The following is a 26163-nucleotide window of genomic DNA, read 5'->3' on the forward strand; positions in this document are numbered from 1 at the left end:
GTTCTGGAGTCAAATCTCACAGACGGTGCTGTTCTCTGGCGCTCTCTAGTGCACAGGAGCATCACTGCAACTGGTCTAAACTCTTTTTTTTTTTTTAAACCCAGTCAGCATGTACCATTTTGATCATGTATGACTTTTCATAATGCCATCATAAAGCCATATCACATGACAAAGACGGTCACAAGTGCAGCTTTCATATCCGGCACGTCTCTGTCCGATCTCATGGACCACTCTGGTGCTAAGAATGAGTGCTTTATGAATAACGCTGGAAAATGCAGAGAGAAAGACTTTTTTTGTCCCTAATTCTGCAGAGTGGGAGGGACAAACAGACCACATTTGTATATAATGTGCAAAAAAAAAAAAAAAATCATTTTGCTTCAGGAGAGTAAACAGAACTGATCCTCAAAGCATCAGACATTCAGCAAGAAGGTAAAGAAACGTGTTTACTTCATATAACAATTATTATAAATGTTTATATGATGATAAAATCCACTTTCATTGCAGTTATAAATCATTATTTAATCATTATATAATCATTATTCATTATTAGCTGCATCATGATCGTGATAATTTAATAAATTGCAGGTGATATGATGCAAATCTGTAAAATGTACACATGTGGTTTTTACACACTTCAGATGTAATGTCTGCACATTTGTACATGTAGTGCATGAGTCTTTTTTTCATTTTTCATGTGTGCTTTTGCAGATAATTCATTTGTTTTCACATGATCTTTTTGCAAGCAATTAATTTATTCACAAATGTGATTTATTTTAACGTGATTTTTTTTCATTTATTTTTGCATGCAATGTTTTTACAAACAATTTGCTTTTTTTTTTGTCTTTTACATTGTTTTTTTATTATATGATTTTTATTTCACATAATTTTTTAACACTTGTTAATTCACATGCTCATGTATTATCATGTTTTTGCATATCAGAACTGGAATGTAAAAGAGTGTTCAGTGTTGTGGCGCCGTTGTGGGTCTCGAGACAAACTCCAGTGTGCGAGCATGCCAGAGCAGATTCCATATAAGATTAGGAGGGCCTTAATGGGACACTGGAGAAAGCTCGGTCACAACCAGCAAGTGTGCAGGGCTGCTGCTGACAAACTCCTGAAAGCAGCTTTGTTTCTCTCACTGCATTGTTCAGAGGACAGCAGCCAAGATATGGAGCTGTCCACTGTGTCCTATAGCAAGAGACTCGAGTCCTGGCTGCTCACAGACAATGTGGCCTATTGTTTACACTGAAGAGCACTACAGTCCAAGCAGGGTTTTTTTCCTCAAAAAAAAAAAAAATGATATTTTCACAATATTAGCAATATTAGCAGTTATGCTAAAGGTAAATGTAAAGAGAGATTACCCTGTCTTCTCTCAAAAACTACTGCTTAAAAAAGTGACCAGTTTCAGTAAGGCCTCTCAGAAACAAAAGTTTAAATGTGTTAATGTGTGTGATCAAAGCAATATAAGACTAAGAAAGAAAGAAGGAAGAAGGAAGGAAAAAATAAAGGAAGGAAGGAAGGAAAGAGAATAGAGTGGTTATGCTATGTGTTTTTTCAATTAGTATTCTTAATAATATTATAGGAGCAAAGGAGAAAAAGAAGGAAGGAAGGAAGGAAGGAAGAGGGAAACACAGAAAAGAGGGGTTATGCTGTGTGTATTTTCATTTATCATTCTTAAAAATAAATTTTTAAATGTGTTAAGGTGTATGATTAAAGTGACAAAGGAGAAAAGAAAACAGAAAGAAAGAACGAAAGGAAGGAAGGAAGGAAGGAAGGAAGGAAAGAAGGAAGGAAGATTTAAAGATTTGCTAAACAGACATAAAGTGAGTCATGTGTGTTAGATATTGAGCCGTTAGATATTTTAATGCTCCCTCGCTCGGGTCCTGGTAAAAAAGAGCAGCATAATAACACATGAACTATACTAAGAGGACATTCCTGGAACAATGCACATGGTGAACAAACACTGCGTATCAGTTAAGTGAGGAAACATATTTACTTTTTTTAAACTTATCTGTCGCCCTGTTGCGTGAGCAGAAAATGCACCCCTTCATATGGGACAAATATTGATAGTAGTAATGTTAGTGGTAGTATGTAATAGCAGTTCCTTTCTCACTCTGTCTTTAATCTTACTACATTAACACCATGTGAAATAATAACACACTCGTTTTGCTCCCTACAAGGCATGACCCCGGGTTTTACTGAGACCATGAGCGCCATGCAACAGCGTGAGTGTGATATTTATTAAGTTCCTTACATACATCACAATATGACATTGAGCACAATTTTTAATGCAACGCTCCAGACTAATTTTAGGCTTCGTCCCAGTGCGACTCCTGCCATTAGCAATCTCATATCACACAGGTGATAAAGCAATTTGCTGTAGGTGGGACTTATGCAATGACCCTCGGTTTTAAAATGACAACATATATTTTTTCTTTCTCTTAGTCACTCCAGCCTTAGAAGAAAATTAAATAGAGGTAAGCGTCATTTACATTAAAGATCATGTCTTTCTTACATTTTTTTTTTTTTTTTACAGAAAATTATTTGGATGCATAAATATGAAATGAATAAATATCATTCTTACTTGAAGGTGTTTAGAGGGTTAAAAGATTATATATTAAGAGAGGGAAAGCATTCAGAGTAACAAAAATGTTACGAAAACCATATATATATATATATATATATATATATATATATATATATAAACTAGAAACTCATAATAATGTATTATTGTACATGTGGCATTTCTTATATATATATATATATATATATATATATATATATATATATATATATATATATACATACATATGAAATATAACAAAATGTCACAAGTACAAAAATACATTATTATGAGTTGCCAGTTAATTTGTTATATAAATCAAGCACCTTGCACTTTTTTTGACTGGAGATTCAGCGCTTCACATTTTTCTGTTGTTTATTGAAAGAGCATAATTGTGTTTTTCGCATGTTCTGCACTCTCACTTTTCGTAGTTTTACAACCTGAAATTGAAATGGACTCAAATCATGAATTTTGCTCTTTGATTTACGAAATTTATCTAACATTTGAAGGTGCGCTTTTTTTAAAAAATTGTCACACAAATGTTAATTAAACAACAAAACCAGACATTGGTTGGTTGTCTACTGTAAATTTTCATCCATCTGGGTTAATATTTGCTAGAACCACTTTTGTCTCAATTATAGCTGCTACAACCTGTCCTGAGATATGTCTCTATCAGCTTTGCACATGTGGAGACTGATTGCTCAGGTTCTGGTTGATTGGACAAATGGTTTCAATCTTCCCACAAATATGCAACTGGATTTAGTTCTTGGGTTTGAAACACTCCAATGTAGCTTTGGCACTGTGTTTGAGGTCATTGTCCTTCCATCTTGCCCTCAATCCTGACCAGTTTCCCAGTCCCTGCTGATGAAAAGCATCCCTACAACATGACGCTACCACCACCATGCTTCACTCACTTAATTCCAATAAAGTCTACTTCAATTCCAATTTGTAACTCTACAAACTGCATAAATGTTTAATGGTTCTGCAAGGCACTGTATTCGTGTTTTATTTTCCCCTCATTAGGACCAAGCAGTTCTTTTTCTTTACTATTTTGCTGCCTGATTATATAACTTGGTCTCAGGTGTTATCTCAGATACAGCTGGTTTAACACACACACATCACACACATCATTGACTCTGTCTGTAGAAGCGGATCATGTCCTGGCACAAGGTCGGTTCGTTCCTGCGTGGTCTGTCCCGCAGGAAGCCTCTAGAGCCAGAAGGCGAAGTGTCCACATTCCGGAGGTGTCTCGGGACAGTAGACCTGGTGGCTCTTGGTGTGGGCAGCACGCTGGGCGCCGGCGTCTACGTGCTCTCGGGTGAGGTGGCCAGATCTCTGTCTGGCCCCAGCATCATCATCTCCTTCCTCATCGCCGCTCTGGCCTCCATCTTCGCTGGACTCTGCTATGCTGAATTCGGCTCCCGCGTGCCCAAGACAGGATCGGCCTACCTCTACAGCTACGTGACTGTGGGCGAGGTGTGGGCTTTCATCACGGGGTGGAACCTGCTGCTCTCCTACGTCATAGGTGGGAAATTGAACTAAAAATTTTTTTTTTTTTTAAAGAAAAGATGAGGTGAGGTAGCTTGACAAAACAGAGCTGCATTGTAATTAACAGTGGGCATATAAGCATAAAACATAGAGAAATACAGTTAAATGGGAAAAAACTTAATAAAAAGATGGCAACCTGACAATTGTTTACTATAATATGTTTAATTAAAAATGATTAATTTAACTTACTTCTTAAGTTTATTGTGTGTATGTATGTGTGTATGTATATACATATATATATATATATATATACATATATAGTTTTATTGATCTGCTTTATATGCCAAAAAATCACAGTTAAATATCCAAAATTCAATTTATCCAAATCTTTGACAACCATAATATGATCACCATGTTTTACACTCAAATTTTTACTAAGAAAAATTTACTAAGGAAGTAGCAACACTACTGCTGAATTTTTTTTTTAAAAAAAGCTAAAAAAAAAAGAAAAGTTAAAAAAGATGTAAAATGTGTTTTATAAATTGCTAAAACTATTTTTAAAAAATATCCTAAAACTACTAGAAAAAATATCCTGTTTTTTTTTTTTTTTTTGTTTGTTTTTTTTTACGAAAAAATGAAGTGGCTTTAGAATCTACAGTAAAGCTGCACTTGTGTATTCAGTATAAAGTATTCAACTTTGCATTGTGCAACAGACCTCAGGTTTATATTTATTTAATATGATCCACTGAGAGTTAACTGTTTACCTCGAGGAGGAAGAAACTTGGTAAAAGCAACATATTCCTCTGAGTAACTGGACTCTTCCTGATGTAGGTGCCTCCAGCGTGGCCCGAGCCTGGAGTGGCACTTTTGATGATATGATTGGAAATGTGATGTCGAATTACTTCAGCAAACACGCAGCCATGGGTCTGCCGGGCCTGGCTCCTTACCCAGACTTCTTTGCAGCTGGCCTCATTATGCTTCTCGCTGGTATTGAAAGCTATTTCATGTCTTTCTCATTAGCTTGTTACACTCAGTCTATAAACCGAGGGACTGATATCTGTTCTTCTGTGTCACAGGTCTTCTTGCATTTGGTGTGAAAGAATCGACGACAGTCAACAAGATCTTCACGAGCATTAACATACTGGTGTTGGTGTTCGTCATCATCAGTGGCTTCATCAAGGGGAAACTGGAGAACTGGTACATCAGCGAGGAAACATTACTGAACGTCACAGCAGAACTTGAGTAAGCCTGAACTCCTGAACGGCTCTAAAGACAGATAAAGGACATACAGAAATCACCATACACACATCTGCAGTGCTTTCTTTACAGAAACCTGACGTCTACACTGAACGTGACTTCTGAGTTTGGGCACGGCGGGTTTTTCCCCTACGGCTTTGAGGGCACGCTGGCCGGAGCTGCCACTTGTTTCTATGCCTTCGTAGGGTTTGACTGCATTGCGACTACGGGTAATTTAAATGTGTATTAGATATACAGTGTGTGTTGTGCTCTGCTCTTCACATGGGGAACTTTGGACATTTTCTACTAAATGAAGATTAGACATGCAATCATTCACGACATTTTAAACACAAGCCTTATTGTCACTGTTTACTCAGCTGATCTCATGTGAAATAATGGCTGATTTATTCAGTACAGTTTCTTCATTTGGCTGAATATCTTGTATTTTTGATTATCAGTCAATCAATACAACTTTGTATTAATTATATTTAAAGTGGAAATATAAGCACAAAACATACAGAAACAAAAAATTAAATGAAAAAAAAACTTTCTATTTAGAATGTAATAATAATAAAATGAAGTAGCAAACCTAAAACTGTTTTTTAAAAAGTTTAAATAATGATTATTTTAATGATTAATTTTTAGATGCCCAATTTTAAATTGACATTTTTTTAAATTGTATTGTTGAAATTGCACTTTTTATTTTAAAAATCACAATTAAATCCTCAAGTATCAACCTATCCTCATCCGCATCTTTGACAGCCATAATATGATCTCTATGTTTTACACTCAAATTTAATTTCTTTTTTTTCTTTTTAACTTCATTATAGTGATTAATTATTACTTTTTTGCCTTTGTAAAAAAAAAAAGCAGCAATATTGCAACTCAGTCTGTTTACATACTGAATCCATAAGGTATTGTTTTGGTGAAATCTACTTCAAGTACAGGTCCAAAAAAACAAAGGTATTTTGGTCAAAAACAAAACCATTTGTTGACTATTTTGGCAGAATTCAGCTACACTGATGTCCGATGTGTTTTCCCAGACCACCACATACACAGGATGCATGAGAGTCCTTAACTCCAGGCGTGTTTATTTAATTATTTAATAAATATCACTCTACATTAACTTAAAGAATATCTGCTCAAGTTCAAGTTCCAGTTCAAGTGGAGTTTATTGTCATTTCAGCCATATACAAGTACATAGTGAAATGAAACAACGTTTCTCCAGGACCAAGGTGCTACATAAGATGACACAGAACAACACAGTACTACATGGGACTACATAATTTATACATAAAGAATAAGAATATAAGTAAGGAATAAAACACTTTAGGGCATAACGAAATCAACTATGGGGTGGTATGACACCATTCCCACCCAGAACAACAATTAGTACTTTTTAGCGTTATTTTTAGTATTGTTTAAATTGGGGAAGATATTTTAAGCATTGTGATAAACAAACTGTGAATGTGTTATTGTAGGTGAGGAGGTGAAGAACCCTCAGAAGTCCATCCCGCTGGGGATCGTCTTTGCACTGCTCATCTGTTTCCTGGCTTATTTCGGCGTTTCAGCCGCTCTCACACTGATGATGCCTTACTACCTGCTGAACATCCACAGCCCTCTGCCAGTCGCCTTCTCCTACGTGGGTTGGGCCACCGCCAAGTACGTCGTCGCTGTGGGATCCCTGTGTGCACTCTCTACTAGGTAAACAGAATTATGGAAAATCACTCCTGAATCACACAGATTAGAGTTTTCTCATTGGATAGCAAAGGAAACACTGAACTGTGCAGTTTTAAGGGACTGAGAAACACTAATAAATGAGTGATAGTGAATCGAGTTTATTTATTGGTGTAATAATGACTTGGTGTGTGCACAGCCTGCTGGGAGCCATGTTCCCGATGCCTCGAGTGATCTTCGCCATGGCTAGAGACGGCCTCCTCTTTAAAGTGCTGTGTAAAGTCAGCTCGAGGAAAAGTCCTGCCATGGCCACCCTCACCTCCGGCTTTGTGGCAGGTGAGGACTCTTTTTTGGCACCTTTCTTGAAAATTATAACACACAATGAGTGATATTTTGAGCTTAAACATATAGGAATGCTGCATATTTCAATTTAAACACATTCTTCCTGGTTTCAAAAACATTGTCACCCAATAATATTGGAGATGTCTCTTCCTATAACATCTTGTAGAAGGATCTTGGTCCACTCCATCATGTACATGAACATAACAAACCATGTGCTTTATCTGCCAAATGCCGTAAATGTATAGCTGGTGAACAGGAAGTATGTGATTACCGAGGAAGAGTCTCTAGAATTTGGGGGAGTGGGCCCTCTGGTGGTGTGGAGGTGACATTTCCCTGATGGATGTGACAGCTGCTTAATGTTACACTTGAATATAAAGTGTTCAGCCAGGTCATATCCAAAATCTCCTTCAGCAGTACGGTTTGTAGCACCAGAGTACCAATCAGCGGATTCAGGCGTGCAGTGTGTTTTTCACACAAGGGTGTAATCATCAGCCATGATAAAATGAATCCTAGCACATAACACATAACACACATGATGAGCATACACAGGTTGGCGCTGTGATGTCAGCATTTTCCAAAACACGTTTTTCAAAAGGCTTCATTTTCAGTGACACAAAAATGCAACTTTCGTGAGGATGGAAGACCAAACAACAAAGAAGTATGTTTTCAAAATCTGTATATACGTGAGTTTTGCATAGTGTTCTCAGGCTCGATCGTGTGTATGTGTGTGTGTTTGTGTGTGTGGGTGTGTGTGTGTGTGTGTGTGTGGCTTTTCCCACTCTGAAATATAACAAAACCCCATGTGACTGTAGTGACCTTCTCACCAGCTGATGAATGGACATCAAAGGGCACAAAACGGTCTAAAAAGACAAAAAAAAATGAACCATGTGCTTTGCTTTATTCTCAGCTATAATGGCGCTGTTATTCGATCTGAAGGCGCTGGTTGATATGATGTCGATCGGGACTCTGTTTGCCTACACTCTCGTAGCCATTTGCATTCTCATACTGAGGTTAGTGTTCCAGCTCAATGACTCGGACACACACTCGTGACTCAGATTTTAATGTTTGTTTTGTCTTTTTACTCAGCCAGCTGATTTCTCTTTAGGTACCGTGAGAGTGAATCTGCAGAGAATGAAATAAGCTTCACTCCAAGGTCAAAGTTCGGATTTTTAAAACCTCCATCGTACCCAACCAAGGAAACATCAAACACCGTCAACGTCTGCACTATGTTTATCAGTATGGACCAGACACCATTAAACACACTCACATTTACACACATAACAGTATGAGACACTTCAGCTGTACTTATCTCACTTGTTTAGTTTATTCAAATAGTTTACAGTTGCCTTGGCTTGATATTTTAATTCTCACAACTTACTGTTATGCATTCACTCATTTATCCGAACCGCCTTATCCTGGTCAGGGTCACAGTGGATTTGGAGCTTATCCCGGGAATGCTGGGTGTGAGAGCGGGAATACCATGATGGGATGCTAGTCCCAGATCTCAGACCACTATGCACACACATTTATATGCACCTAGGGCCAATTAAGAGTACTGAATTCACATACAAGGTGTTTTTGGGAGGTGTGAGGAAACTGGAAAACCCAGAGGAAACCCTTTCGGACACAGACAGAACATGCAATTGTAAGGTTTTGAAGTAGGAGATGCATGCAAGTGCGGAATAACATTTAACAGGTGAAACTCATAGACAAAAAAAATCTATAACATGAACAATATCTAGGTAAATATGGAAACATCCATAAAGCACAAAGTAAAGGTGACAAAAGCTAGGTAACGAGTGCTACCATAAAGAGAGTCTAAATACAAGTGCTCATTAAATGAGGTTTTTCAGGTGCACATGATTAACGTGAGGAGCCAGGGCTGATGGGAAAGGTAGTTCTGCTCCGCTATCAGTGCTATCCTGACAGTACTCAGCTCAGGATCAAACTGGGGACTCTGGGGTGGTTACTGTAACTGTATAGCAAAATTTCTAATTTACACACAATTAACATGTTTGTTTTACTTCGAATGTACTCAAACAAACATGTTTGGTGTCTGAATTCTGAAGCTAGCTTTTGAAAGGCTAATGAAATGTAGCTACCAAGTGATGTAAGTCTGTCTCACTCAAAATTTACATTCGGATTTCAACTTTATAGCTTTTGGATACAATTCTGCCTCCAAAATTTGGGCGGAGTCTATAGGGAGGCGGAGTTATACCGAATGGTATTGAAAAATGATTCCAGATGTCCTAGATGGCTGCCTCATAATGTTACACTGTTTAGCTACACGTTGAGGTTTTGTTCATGTTTATAGGAGACAGTAAGTGTCCTGAACCACATCAATAAGTATGTGTGTGTGTGTGTGTGTGTGTGTGTGTGTATGTGTGTGACATCTCTGAAGAGATTTTGGGGAAGGACTTCTTTTACTTCGCAGTGCTCCAGTGCAAAACTAAAATGCAAACTTCAGACACCAAACACGGCTTGGCTGATTGTCCTGGAAATCACTGAACTGTTCTTTAACGTGCAATGAATCTGGGCAATTAACTCCACAATTCACAATTTACAACACAGTAATAATAATAATAATAATAATAATAATAATAATAATACTAAAAACACAGTAGAGTGTAATTTAAGAGTTGAGATGATCTGTTTTATCGTTGTGATTTGTTAAGATGTTTGTCATGTCACTCTTGGTTTGGTTCTCTGCAGTCGTCCTGGTGGTGGTCCTGACCGTCCTGCTGTCCAAAGCCATCACATCACTGCTGCTGCTGGAGGTCTGGAGTCTGGTGTGTGTGTCTGTGATCCTCTTCATAATGCTGCTCTGCACACTGCTGATCTGGAGGCAGCCTCAGAATCCCACTAAAGCAGCTTTCATGGTGAAAACACACAAACAAACACACACACACACACACACACACACACACCCTTCCAGTGTAGCTAACTAATGGTATGCTCCACCTAAACCTAACCCTAACCTTAATCTCATTCATCAAAAGGAAATCATTTGTCTCTTCTAATTTTCCAAATAAAAGCTGAAGTTTTTGTTTAAAAAAAAAAGTTTTCCTTGTGGGGACCTGCAAATGTCCCTGCAAGGTCATAACTATCAAATATTCCTATCTTTTTTGGGGACATTTTGTCCTCACCAACATTTAAAAACACCCTGCCTACACACACACAGAAATCACCCACAGTAGTTAGTCAACAGGAAGTGAACGTAACCGCTACTAGGAGCAAATAAATGTTCTGTGTCCTTTCCCCTTCAGTGAGTTGGATTTTCTGCCAGGTGAATTTTTGTTTCGTATTTGGTCTTCCCGCTGTTTTAGTTGTAAAAGCAGAAAAGTGTAGCGTTCAAGTGTCTCGCTAAACCATAGACATTGCCAGCTTTGCTAACTGCACAAGCGGTCTATCCCCTTGTACACGCAAATTAGTGATCACTATTTAGTGTATCAGGGCTTCAGTTTTAGAGTTTTACATACAGTAGATGCTTTAAGGGAAAACCATAGCATTCTTTTTTTTTTTGGTTGAAGAGTGTAGTGTGAATTTTCCACACCATTCTCTACAGGTGCCTTTCCTGCCTTTACTTCCTGTGGTGAGTTCATTCATCAACATTTACCTGATGGTTCAGCTCGGAGGCGCTACCTGGATCCGCTACGCCGTCTGGATGGCTGTGGGTAAGTAAGCGCTGGAGTGACGTTAGGGGTTAGGGGTTATTCTGTGTATCTTGTGTTAAAATTGTAATATTTGCCCTGAGAGGAAACACTGTAGATCTTGAAGAGTGTGTGTGTTTGTGTGTGTGTGTGGTTTTGCCCTCTACAGGACTCCTGATCTACTTCGGGTACGGCGTGAGGAACAGCATCCAGAAACAGAGGCTGCTGGGAAACCTGAGCAACATGGAAACTGCAAAGGAAATCCCAGAGAAAGATGTGACCAAAGGATAAAACTTATACACCAGCGTCTGATAATCAAATAATCCGTTTAGTGATCACCTAATATTTTAACGATAATAACAATAATAATTTTTTTTTAACACACGTGAATTTGTTAACATTGTGATATAATGGTGAAACAGTTACACATTTTTATATATGCTTTTATAAAAATGTTTCATGTTTTGAACAGAGCCGTTGACACACAGTGGTCTGATAACTGATGCTTTATGGACTGATTTATTAAAAATATTCACCAAAAAAAAGGCTAAGCTTTATCAAAAGTCTGCTGTAGTAAAATGTGTCTCTAGTCATAAATCCGTTCTTTTATCATTATGCAAGTTCTTTCGGAAACCAAACCAAATAAGATCATAAACACTTTAAATAAAACTCGACTACGAGTTCAGATCTAAGCGAATAATCACTGGCATGCTTTATGAAAATAATGAAAAATCCCAACAGGATTTTTACTAAACCCACTTTAATGCTTTAAACCTACAAACAGAACAATATGTGCATTCATAATAACGTAGAGATTAGCAGTGAGACCCCCACTGAGAAGTTTAGCACATAAAACTGGGTCACGCTGTACAGGTCTACAGACTGCACACTTCATCACCTCGACGGTATAAACTCATTCACCCTGTTTTCATAATCATTATTGATTTTGTGGGGGAGATTTTCTGTGCCACATGCAGACTAATCCTAATCCTACAACTGAATAAGAAGAAAGAACTGATATTATGGACCACATAAGATATACACAGCATAGTATATAATGAATAAAACACTTTATAAACACTTACAAACACCTTTATCAGTTATAAAATAAAACACACACACGTGTGATGAAGTGGAGTTACTGTTACTACCCCGAAGTTAAGTATATTCCTATAACCGCATGTCCCAGTGTGTTTTATTCCTCTTACACCACAGCAATTTGCCAACAATTACATTTTTAATGGGTTTAGGGGGTGATATATGTTATATGTTTTATCCATTTGTAGTTACATTTAATATTGTTGAACGTCTGTGAAACAAGTTTCTGTTATCAACAGTTAACAGTAACAGCTCATTCACAGGGACTTGCACTGTGGACGCTCCACACAGGCGGATTAAAAACGTGTGTATTCATTAATATGAATTAATGTGAAGTTTTCTGTAAGGAGACGTTTATTTAACATTTCATGGAAGGAGTCTCCAGTGTCAGCGCAGAGACACTGGGTTACCAGTGAGGGAACAAGTGTTTATAGTGAGAACAGGAACTTGATTTGCAGATGTTTTCTGAACAATAAGCAGAACTGTAAACATATAAAACGTAAGTGTCATTCTCTAATGAATAAAATTGTAATCATTGGCAAATCACTGTAGTATAAGAGGAATAAAACACTCTGGGATGTGCTTTTATAGGAAAATAATCAACTTCAGAGTGGGAACAGTACTTCAGCTTTATCACACCACACCGTCGTTGATTATTTTCCTATAACAGCATGCTCTATCATGTTTTATTCATTATGTAATGTATAAATTGTCACTTTACACTTTGACATTTAAAAAAATTAGTTTCTTGTCAGTAAAAAAACAGACACACACTTTAACCAGAGCTGTGTGTCAACCAGAACAGATGAAAAGCACTAAACATTTACCCCTGAGCAGATTGGTGAGCATTTACACAGTGTGTTTCTCCAGCTGGATAAACGTGAACACTTCCTCTCAGCAGGCTGAGCGCAGAAAGCTTCCGTTGAGTGAAGCGTGAGGAATTTGGAGTGTAAATGCTGTCTTTGAGAGCAGGAATGTGTGCAGAGCAGCTTCCCCTCTCACCCATGTCTCACAACATTCTCAGTCTGCCTTGCATGGAGAAACACTGACAGAATTAAGGAGCAGTTGTGTGTGTAATTTTTTGGGCATTTTGTTATTTGTTATTTTGTGATACTGGCGTATCATGAAGCTGGTTGTGGTGGTGTTTTCCTCCCTGCTGTTCTGCACATTGCTCTTTCAGCTCGGTGAGTGTCTCTGCAGGATCACTGCCAACATACAAATATCAAAATCCTACAGCTAAACCCAGAATTATTCAAAAGAAACCTTGTACTTTAATTAACCAGATTTTTCTTGATGTTAATAAGATGAGAAGCAGCTTGTCATGTTATTGATAAAATTTAAACTCCTCTGTCCTGAACACTTTCTGTTGTCAGAAAACTAGAGGCAGTGTGCACCTCTAAACACATCCTCTGCATAGATAGGTAGGTAGGTAGGTAGGTAGGTAGGTAGGTAGGTAGATAGATAGATAGATAGATAGATCTTTATTGTCATTGTATAGGTACTCAGCAATGAAATGTAGTTTGCATTGTGCAAATTTAACAAAATGCAAGTTGAATATGTAAATATATATTCCTACAGTAATACCATTCCTGTTGTTATCTGCTCAATAAGCTATACATATAAATAACAAGGCTATGGGAGGTGAATATGTGCAGTGGCTTATTGAGCAGATAACAACAGGAATGGTATTACTGTAGGTTGTAATAGAAAAACTATAATAGGTATAAAAATATAAATATATGCAAAAAATATATACTGCAAGCAGGATGATGTAATGTGAAGGGTGCACTGCATAGACGGCGTTCTTTACTAAATATTATTTTCTTCTTTTAACCCAAACCTCAAGACCTTCATGTTGCTGGTAGACAAATAATGCAGTATGTAAGGAATAAAACACTTGGGGATGTGCTGTAGTAGGAAGATGATCAACGAAGATGTGAAGTTACTGTTACTGTTAGCGCCTGGAAGTGGATTATTTTCCTATAACCTCACATCCTGAAGTGATTTATTCCTTTTACGCCACAGCAAAAAAGTAAATATTACAACATTTTATTTACTAAATCTGTTTATAGTTATGACCAGTTAATTCCTGTTATTACTTAAATCATAGCAGCTATAAACAGTCGTTCCCTCACCAGCCTCTCGTGTTTTTCCCTCTCTTGAAGTTATTAAGACAAAAAAAACACAGATTTTCACATTACTGAGAAAACAGAAAGTGTAAACTCCTCTGTACTGAAGACTTTACTGTGGTGAAAATCTAAAAGTTACAGCTGCCTGTTACAAAACACTGACACTGGAGACTCCTTCCGTAAATGTTAAATAAATGTCTCGACAGAAATCTTCACCATATGAACAATTTCATGTTTTTTAAATCCAGTTATTTGCAGTGTCTTCTGTACAAGTCCCTAAGAATGAGCTGTTATAAGAATAAGCTTTATAAGAATGACTTTATGAAACAATAACATGATGTCCTATAAACATACAGGAATGAGCCAAAAGCAGCCAAAGTCAGCAGGAGATAAGAAGCTGAAAGAGAAGGTGAAGGTGAAGAAAGAGGCTGAGAAGAAGAACAAGAGCATGTCAGTCATAAAAAAAGCCACGCCCCCACCCAAGCCCCCGAGTCCCACAGCAGCTCCGCCGTACCTGAACCGAGTAGTGGGGAAGGGGAAGTTTGAGAAGGTGGGGAAAACGCTGTCGGTCCCTGCAGGGGACACACTGGAGCTGAGGTGTAAAGGCAGTCGTGTTCAGTGGGACGTCCCGTCTTACCTGCAGGAGGATGATGAGGGACGACTCAGGTAGGTGACTGATTACAATAATCAAGTTCTTAGGATACATTTGAACACGTGTCTTTGTCATGGAATGGAGATGAAGGCAGATGCAAGTGCAGATAATTTATTGTGCAAAGTACAAGCAGAACAAAAGAAACTGTCAAAACCAGAACCATAAACCTGAACTGTGGCTACAAGGCAAAAAACATACTGACTCTAAGCGATACTGTAGCACAGACAACAAGTACAACAAAAGCCAGACAGTGAGATAATGAAAACTAGAACAGAAATAGTGTCGCTAAAATGGCATAAGGAGACACTGGGGAGAGTGACTGGTGAGGCACGTGATATAGTCATGTGATGTGCTGCGGCTGATGGGTAGTGTAGTGCTGCGCCCTTTGGCGCTACCATGACAGTCTAATAACAGTCACCCGTTACTTTCTTATGAATGACTTGATTACATACTTGATGTCAATATATCATACAGTGGCTTGAATAAGTATTGACCCCCTCCCCCCATCACACTCCAACCCCCCACCTTGAACTGTTAACTTTTGTAGTTTTACAACCAGGAACTGAACTGGATCTGAAAGATATTTAGACACTTCACACACACACATATATATATATATATATATATATGTGTGTGTGTGAAGTGTCTAAATATCTTTTAGACCCAATAAGTACATATATATATATATATATATATATATATATATATATATATATATACATATACAGGTATGTGTGTGTGCGTGTGTGTGTATATATATATATATATATATATATATATATGTATGAAATGTATGTGATTTTTCTATAATTGAAGTCGTAGTGATTTATGAACTTTTTGTTGATTAGGACGGTGCAGCACGAGCGATACGGCGCGCTGATTTTAGCCAATTCGTCAGGAGCCGATACAGGAGAGTACACCTGCTACCCGCTGTACTGCGAGGACTCAGACTGCAGGAAAGAGTATGATAAAGCCCTCAAAGTCTTCATCTTCTTTCCCGGTAATGTAAATATTACACTCTAAATGTGTCTGGCTGTGTAAAATAGTGCTGTCAGGAATGATATCATATCCTGTACAGCGGTCTAAAGTCACGAGCAGCCAAACTGAGACTGAAAATGAAGATCTTAAACACTGAGTCCCACGTATATGTTATAAAAGCTTCCTGAATTTTCCACATTCGATTTGAAGGTATTTAATAATAAAATATATGGTTTATATCATTTGGATTACTTTAAAATCTTTAAAAAAAAGTAAGTAAAGAATATATTTAAGTAAAGAATATATGTAATATTTAAAATTATATTTGTCATGTTTTTTCTGAATTTATAATTATCTTTCCACTTTTATCTTATCTTTTTATCTTTTTTCTTAATATGCTGGCTTCTTGTCACCTCACAAATTGTATAATGTCATGATGTTTATATTTCCTGCACACTGTATATTAGTCACAGGAAATTAATGTTCAGTAAGAAGCTTTAAAAGGATTTTTTTCTTGAAACATTGTTTTTTATATAAAGTGTCCTTCATTAACTGTAAACTCTTACAGAAGTCTGCTGGAAGTGTTTTTTACGTGAATATAGATAATAAAATGTCTCGTGTCCCTCGTGTCAGACCCTCAGGAGCTCTTCGTGCCATCGTCAGATTATTACGAGGTTATGCATCTCAGAAGTAACTGGCCCACAGTGTTGCCGTGTCAGGTCACGACCCCGCAGGCCAAAGTCACCCTGCACCGTGAGTTCCCGCCCGTGGAGGTGAAGGTGGACGGATCCGAGATCTCATACGATGTGACGCGTGGTTTCACCATCCACAGGCCCAAAGCGCATCATGCTGGCTCTCTGTACTGCGTGGCCAGCGTGGGGAACCTGCGGCAGAGCTCCATCAAATACATGCTCATCTACGTCCACTGTGAGAGCACATCCAGCATGTCCAACATGTCCAACACGTCTAACATGTCCAACACTGCCAGCACATACAACACGTCTATCACATCCAACACATCCAAAACAGCCAACACGTCCAACACGTCCAACACATCCAACGTGTCTAACACGTCTAACACATCCAACACGTCCAATACATCTAACCATTCCAACACAGCCAACATGTGTAACACTTCCAACGCATCCAACGCATCCAAGACATCTAACACGTCCAATGCATCCAACATGTCTAATATGTCCAACATGTTCAACACGTCCAATGCATCTAACACGTCCAAGCAGTCCAACACTTTTAATACGTCCAAAACATCCAACACATCTTGCATGTCCAACACGTCTAATACATCCAACACATCTAACACGTATAACATGTCCAATACATCCACCACCTCCACCACATCTAACACATCTAACACGTCCAACACGTCCAAAACAGCCAACACGTCCAACACATCCAACATGTCCAGCATGTCTAATACATCCAACACAGCCAACACGTCCAAAACAGCCAACACATCCAACACGTCCTACATGTCTATCACGTCCAACACAACCAACATGTCTAATGCATCCAACACGTCTGACACGTCCAACACGTCTAACATGCTCAATGCATCCAACACCTCTAACACGTCCAACACGTCTAACACGTCCACAGCATCCAAAACATCTTACACTTTCAACATGCCTAACGCGTCCAACGCATCCAACACGTCTTACACATCCAACACGTCTAACACATCCAACATGTCTGACATGTTTAACACGTCCCACACGTCCAACACAACCAACATGTATAACACATCCAACATGTCTCACACCTCCAACATATCTAACATGTCTAACACGTCCAACATATCTAACACGTCCAACACAGCCAACATGTGTAAGATGTCCAATGCATCCAATATGTCCAACATGTCCAACACGTCCCACACGTCCAACGCATCCAACATGTCCAACATGTCTCACATGTCTAACACATCTAACACGTCCATCACTTCTAACACGTCCAAAGCATCCAACACGTCCAACACATCTAACATGTTTAACACATCTAACACACCCAACATGTTCAACACATCCAACGCATCCAACACGTCTAAAACGTCCAACACGTCTAACACGTCTAAAACATCCAACACATTCAACATGTCTAACACATCCAACACATCCAACACGTCTAACACGTCCAACACGTCTAAAACATCCAACACATCCAACATGTCTAACACATCCAACACATCCAACACGTCTAACATGTCCAACACGTCTAACACGTCCAACGCTTCTAACACGTCCAACATGTCTTATACATCTAACACAGCCAACATGTCCAACACATCCAAGACAGCCAATATGTCTAAAACGTCCAATGCATCCAACACTTCCAACACAGACAACATGTCCAAAGTATGCAACACGTCTAACACGTCCAACACATATAACACGTCCAACACGTCCAACACATCTAACACGTCCAACGTGTCCAACACATCTAATACATCCGACACGTCCAAGACAGCCAACATGTCTAACATGTTTAACATGTCTAACAAGTCCAACACAGCCAACATCTCCTACACATCTAATACGTCCAACACAGCCAACACGTCCATTAGGTCCAACACAGCCAACACATCCAACACAGCCAACACATCCAAGACAGCCAACATGTCCAACACATCCAACACGTCTAATACATCCAACACAGCCAACATGTCCAACACGTCCAACATGTGCAACACGTCTAATATGTCTAACACATCCAACACAGCCAACATGTCCAACACAGCCAACACGTCTAACACGTCCAACAGGTCCAATACGTCCAACATGTCTAACACGTTTAACACGTCCTACAATTCTAACACGTCTAACACATCTAACACAGCCAACACAGCCAACATGTCCAACACATCTAATACATCCAACACGTCCAAGACAGCCAACATGTCTAACATGTTTAACATGTCTAACAAGTCCAACACAGCCAACATCTCCTACACGTCTAATATGTCCAACACATCCAACACAGCCAACACGTCCATTACGTCCAACACAGCCAACATGTCCAACACGTCTAATATATCTAACACATCCAACACAGCCAACATGTCCAACACGTCCAACACATCCAAAATGTCCAACACTGCCAACATCTCCTACACGTCTAATACATCCAACATAGCCGGCATGTTCAACACGTCTATCATGCCCAAAACGTCCAACATGTCTAATACATCCAACACATCCAAGACAGTCAACACATCCTACACGTCTAATACATCCAACACAGCCAACACATCCAACACAGCCAACACAGCCAACATGTCCAACACATCCAACACGTCTAATACATCCAACACAGCCAATACGTTCAACATGTGCAACACATCTAATATATCTAACACATCCAACATGTCCAACACAGCCAACACGTCCAACACATCCAACACATCCAATATGCCCAACACATCCAAAATGTCCAACACGTCCCACACATCTAACATGTCCAACATGTCCAACACATGTAATAGATCCAACACGTCCAAGACAGCCAACATGTATAACATGTTTAACACGTCTAACAAGTCCAACACAGCTAACATCTCCTACACGTCTAATATGTCCAACACATCCAACGCAGCCAACATGTCCATTACGTCCAACACAGCCAGCATGTTCAACACGTCTATCATGCCCAACACGTCCAACATGTCTAATACAGCCAACACATCCAAGACAGTCAACACATCCAACACGTCTAACACAGCTAACACGTCCAACACAGCCAACACATCCAACATGTGCAACACGTCTAATATATCTAACACATCCAACACAGCCAACATGTCCAACACGTCCAACACAGCCAACACATCCAACATGTCCAATATGCCCAACACATCCAAAATGTCCAACACATCTAATACATCCAACTCGTCCAAGACAGCCAACATGTCTAACATGTTTAACACGTCTAACAAGTCCAACACAGCTAACATCTCCTACACGTCTAATATGTCCAACACATCCAACACAGCCAACACGTCCATTACGTCCAACATAGCCAGCATGTTCAACACATCTAATACATCCAACTCGTCCAAGACAGCCATCATGTCCAACATGTCCAACATGTCTAACATGTTTAACATGTCTAACAAGTCCAACACAGCAAACATCTCCTACACGTCTAATATGTCCAACACATCCAACACAGCCAACACGTCCATTACGTCCAACATAGCCAGCATGTTCAACACATCCAACACGTCTAATACATCCAACACATCCAAGACAGTCAACACATCCAACACGTCTAATACATCCAACACATCCAACACATCCAACATAGCCAACATGTCCAACACATCCAACACATCTAATACATCCAACACAGCCAACACATCCAACATGTGCAACACATCTAATATATCTAACACATCCAACATGTCCAACACATCCAATATGCCCAACACATCCAAAATGTCCAACAGGTCCAACACATCTAACACGTCTAACATTTCCAACACATCTAATACATCCAACACATCCAAGACAGCCAACATGTCTAACATGTTTAACACGTCTAACAAGTCCAACACAGCTAACATCTCCTACACGTCTAATATGTCCAACACATCCAACACAGCCAACACGTCCATTACATCCAACACAGCCAGCATGTTCAACACGTCTATCATGCCCAACACGTCCAACATGTCTAATACAGCCAACACATCCAAGACAGTCAACACATCTAACACAGCTAACACGTCCAACACAGCCAACATGTCCAACACAGCCAACATGTCCAACACATCCAACACATCCAATATGCCCAACACATCCAAAATGTCCAACACGTCCAACATGTCGAACACATCTAATACATCCAACACGTCCAAGACAGCCAACATGTCCAACATGTCCAACATGTCTAACATGTTTAACATGTCTAACAAGTCCAACACAGCAAACATCTCCTACACGTCTAATATGTCCAACACATCCAACACAGCCAACACGTCCATTACGTCCAACATAGCCAGCATGTTCAACACATCCAACACGTCCAAGACAGTCAACACATCCAACACGTCTAACACAGCTAACACATCCAACACATCCAACACAGCCAACATGTCCAACACATCCAACACGTCTAATACATCCAACGTGTCCAACACAGCCAACATGTCCAACACATCCAACACGTCTAATACATCCAACACAGCCAACACAGCCAACACGTCCAACACATCCAATATATCTAACACATCCAACATGTCCAACACAGCCAACACGTCCAACACATCCAAAATGTCCAACACATCTAACACGTTCAACATGTCCAACACATCTAATACATCTAACACATCCAAGACAGCCAACATGTCTAACATGTTTAACATGTCTAACAAGTCCAAAACAGCAAACATCTCCTACACGTCTATCATGCCCAACACATCCAAGACAGTCAACACATCTAATACATCCAACACGTCCAACACAGCCAACACAGCCAACATGTCCAACACATCCAACACGTCTAATACATCCAACACAGCTAACACGTCCAACATGTGCAACACATCTAATATATCTAACACATCCAACATGTCCAACACAGCCAACATGTCCAACACATCCAACACATCCAATATGCCCAACACATCCAAAATGTCCAACACGTCCCACACATCTAACACGTCCAACATGTCCAACACATCTAATACATCCGACACGTCCAAGACAGCCAACATGTATAACATGTTTAACACGTCTAACAAGTCCAACACAGCTAACATCTCCTACACGTCTAATATGTCCAACACATCCAACACACCCAACACGTCCATTACGTCCAACACAGCCAGCATGTTCAACACGTCTATCATGCCCAACACATCCAACATGTCTAATACAGCCAACACATCCAAGACAGTCAACACATCCAACACGTCTAACACAGCTAACACGTCCAACACAGCCAACACATCCAACATGTGCAACACGTCTAATATATCTAACACATCCAACACAGCCAACATGTCCAACACAGCCAACACGTCCAACACATCCAACACATCCAATATGCCCAACACATCCAAAATGTCCAACACAGCCAACATGTCCAACACATCTAATACATCCAACACGTCCAAGACAGCCAACATGTCCGACATGTCTAACATGTTTAACATGTCTAACAAGTCCAACACAGCAAACATCTCCTACACGTCTAATATGTCCAACACATCCAACACAGCCAACACATCCATTACGTCCAACATAGCCAACATCTCCTACACGTCTATCATGCCCAACACGTCCAACATGTCTAATACATCCAACACATCCAACACGTCTAACACAGCTAACACATCCAACACATCCAACACAGCCAACATGTCCAACACATCCAACACGTCTAATACATCCAACACGTCCAACACATCCAACACAGCCAACATGTCCAACACATCCAACACGTCTAATACATCCAACACAGCCAACACAGCCAACACGTCCAACATGTGCAACACATCTAATATATCTAACACATCCAACATGTCCAACACAGCCAACACGTCCAACACATCCAAAATGTCCAACACGTCCCACACATCTAACACGTTCAACATGTCCAACACATCTAATACATCTAACACATCCAAGACAGCCAACATGTCTAACATGTTTAACATGTCTAACAAGTCCAAAACAGCCAACATCTCCTACACGTCTATCATGCCCAACACATCCAAGACAGTCAACACATCCAACACGTCTAACACAGCTAACACATCCAACACATCCAACACGTCCAACACATCCAAAACGTCTAATATATCTAACAAATCCAACACAGCCAACATGTCCAACACAGCCAACACTTCCAACACATCCAATATGCCCAACACATCCAACACATCCAAAATGTCCAACACGTCCAACACAGCCAACACGTCCAACATGTCCAACACATCTAATACATCCAACACGTCCAAGACAGCCAACATGTCCATGTTTAACACTTCTAATACGTCCAACACATCCAACACAGCCAACACGTTCAACATGTCTAACACAGCTAACACGTCCAACACGTCCAACACAGCCAACACATCCAACATGTCTAATATGTCCAACACAGCCAACATGTTCAACACATCCAACACGTCTAATACGTCCAACACATCCAACACAGCCAAAACATCCAACACGTCTAATACGTCCAACACATCCAACATGTCCTACATGTCTAACACATCTGACACATCCAACATGTCTAACACGTTTAACACATCTAACATGTCTAATATGTCCAACACAGCCAACACATCCAACACAGTCAACACATCTATCAAGTCCAACATAGCCAGCATGTTCAACACGTCTATCATGCCCAACACGTCCAACATGTCTAATACATCCAACACATCCAAGACAGTCAACACATCCAACATGTCTAACACAGCTAACACATCTTATACGTTCAACACATCTTATATGTTCAACACAGCCTACACAGCCAAAATGTCCAACATAGCCAATACAGCCAATACGTCCAACATGTGCAACACATCTAATAGATCCAACACATCTAACACAGCCAACATGTCCTATATGTCTAACACGTCCAACACAGCCAACACATCTACAGAAAATTAGTGTGTTACATTCATTTACACACACAGATCAGTGGTTAACCTCAAATAGATACAGAATAAACATCCCACATTTTCTTGTATTGACAGAAAATAATATAGTTTAGTAATTCGAGATATTTCTGTAATGTGGTTGAAATTTTTCAGTTTTTTTAGAGCTGATTCTTTGAGGAAAAAAATACACATTTTATATATATAGTCAACTCTAGTTGCACATGCAATGGGTGATATTTACATTTTCAATGTACTCACTTTTTTCTGTATTTATTTCTTAATAAACATAATTTAAAAAAAAACTTTTGTTTATTTGCTTGTTTGTTTAGACATTTATAAACCTTTTTGCCTGTTACACAGTCATGGTAATAATGGTAACTCCAATAATTCTGGAGTTGGCTATAGGAATTTATTTTTTCACTTAACTGTTTGCCTTTATACAGTAGTCATTACATTTCAGTTAAGCTGAAAATAATTTTAAAATTTTATAATTATTGTTAGATTTCTAATAAGGAACAATGAAAGTTTTTGAAACTATGAGTTCCTGTAAAAACTGTAGATTTGTAGATGACAGTGTGTGACCTCTGAATATTGCCCTGTCTGGTCCAGACCCGGCTGCTCCTCCTGTCCCCGTGATCCAGGCCTCAGCTTCCTCAGTGGCTGTGGGTGTGAATCTGCAGCTCTCCTGCACGGTGGTGGGAGAACAGGATGTGGCAGTGGACTTCACGTGGGAGTATCCTGGACAGAAGGTCAGTCCACAGAGTGATGGGTTACACAGGAAATGTGCTGTGAGTCATTAGCAGAAGTGTATGAGAAGTGTGCATGTGTTTTCAGATTGGACGGCCGCTGTACACACAGGAGACTGTGCAGACAGTGCAGGTGGATGGACTCAGCCGGCAGCGCTCACAGTCAGTCCTGCAGGTGGATGAAGTGAGGGAGGTGGATGACGGAACCTACACCTGCACTGCTCAGAACCTGCAGGGCTCACGCTCCGTCTCCACTAACGTCAACGTGCAGAAGAAACGCAACACCACCAAACCACGCACAACCTGAGAGCTGTACAAGAGTCACAACTCATCATTTATCATTCATAGGACAAAATGTCTGCCATGTTAGGTTTCCAAATTCCTCGTGGGTCAAATGACCACCAATTATCTAAAACGAAATGTTATGTATCTCAAACAGACATTTTTTAAAGCAAAAGGTGCAACAAAAGGACATGTAACTGAAACCTGTAAAATCCCCAAAATTTCTTTTTAAATTATATTTTTATATTTGCTTTTTTTAAAAACTTTTTTCCCTCATTTTCACCGATTTAGTCACCTGCCAATTCTCACCCACTAGCCAGCACTCCAGCCGACCTCACACATCTTTTCTATCTCCTGCTCGTGCTGCGTCACAGAGTGGTGTAACACACTCAGAGGAAAGCGCAATCCGCCCTCTTCGGCATACATAAACCCACAGACACTCATGATTGGTTAGTGTCACTTTGATTGACAGGGGAGAGAGTATGCCCCTCCCACCCTGAGAGCACGGCCAGTTTTGCTCCCTTGGGATTCAAACTCATGATCTTCTAAACTTTTTTCTTGTTCTGCCGCTCTTGTTTTAACATTTTAAAAGGGTATAGAATTGTATATATTAGAGATTCATCGAAATGAAAATTCAAAAATTCAGGAAACACTGGGCCAAAAAATGAAAAAGTTTTACTTATTTCTTTTTTCTTGTCAACCACAACTACATTGTTCATTTCTCGTAGACATGTTTCTGAAAAATAACACGTATAAGGCAGAGAACGTTTGATTATCCAAAGTAATAAATTCTATTATATTTTAGTTATATTTTGTGCTTTGGCACTGATGGTTTATTTTTCTTTTTTCCCTTTGTTTCCTTGGTGTTTTTGCTTCTGTTGTTTTGTTGTATTCTGCATATTAAGCTGTAGCTGTTTAAGTGGTGTATCAGACCTGTACTGTTCATGTTTCACACTTGTGTGATTATCAGCTGCATTACGTGCATGTTAAATGAACTTTATAGAAAAAGGAAACATCCTCTCTTCCCTGATAGTTACACGATTTAAGAAAAAATTTTATAATAAAATGTTTAGTCCTTTTTGTCTGCTCTCTGCCATTTCATAATGGAAACTAGCAGTGCATAATTATTATGTAATAATGGATTAATAACTAATATGAAGATATTTTGCGGGTGTTAGTATGGATAACTGTGTAAAAGCTGCACTACCAGTAGGGGGAGACACTGTACTGCTGCCATGATCTCAGTTTCCATTTCTGCATCTAAAACCAAGTTAAAACTAAAATTATTAATAAGTTTTGTAATCATATATCTCGGTTCCTTGAGGATTCTTTGATTCTAGCTTCCTAAAGGGGTTCTAGCTAAATCTTTCTGAAAGGGAAACCAAAGAAGCCTCATTTAACCATTTTATCTAAGTGTGTACAAGTATTTTAGTCTAAACATCTATTACTATTTTATAATCAAAATGGCTACTTTTAATATGGAAAGCCATTAAATATTCTTATTTTCCTCAGATTTTGTGTGGCTCGTCTGTCTTATCACTAAAGTATGGCCGATCGTCTTGTACCACAGTGCTGTTGAATTCTTGTTTCTGATTGGTCAGAAGGTGTTGATTAGTTTTCTATAACAGCAGCTCTGACAGTAGTGCAGCTGCACATCAGAGGTTTATAATACATTATCGTTTCTAT

General features: G+C 39.3%; 2 protein-coding genes across 2 annotated transcripts; both read left to right on the forward strand.

The window, feature by feature from the left end:
- The first annotated feature begins 233 nt into the window (after positions 1 to 233).
- On the forward strand, positions 234 to 12192 carry LOC113547120 (cationic amino acid transporter 2). The gene is made up of 14 exons (XM_026947344.3): positions 234 to 429; positions 2181 to 2225; positions 2446 to 2477; positions 3710 to 4088; positions 4883 to 5038; positions 5128 to 5293; positions 5381 to 5517; positions 6769 to 6991; positions 7164 to 7300; positions 8214 to 8316; positions 8412 to 8542; positions 10019 to 10185; positions 10872 to 10980; positions 11126 to 12192. The coding sequence occupies exons 4-14, from the start codon at positions 3719 to 3721 to the stop codon at positions 11245 to 11247; spliced, it is 1821 nt and encodes a 606-aa protein (XP_026803145.3). The 5' UTR covers positions 234 to 429; positions 2181 to 2225; positions 2446 to 2477; positions 3710 to 3718; the 3' UTR covers positions 11248 to 12192.
- Positions 12193 to 14541: 2349 nt separating this feature from the next.
- Positions 14542 to 23674, forward strand: LOC113547110 (serine-rich adhesin for platelets). The gene is made up of 3 exons (XM_053236571.1): positions 14542 to 14849; positions 15684 to 15835; positions 16447 to 23674. Exons 1-3 carry the CDS (start codon positions 14542 to 14544, stop codon positions 23457 to 23459), a joined length of 7473 nt encoding a protein of 2490 aa, XP_053092546.1. The 3' UTR covers positions 23460 to 23674.
- Positions 23675 to 26163: the final 2489 nt, after the last annotated feature.

The sequence above is a fragment of the Pangasianodon hypophthalmus genome, chromosome 9 (assembly GCF_027358585.1).
Source record: "Pangasianodon hypophthalmus isolate fPanHyp1 chromosome 9, fPanHyp1.pri, whole genome shotgun sequence".
NCBI lineage: Eukaryota > Metazoa > Chordata > Actinopteri > Siluriformes > Pangasiidae > Pangasianodon > Pangasianodon hypophthalmus.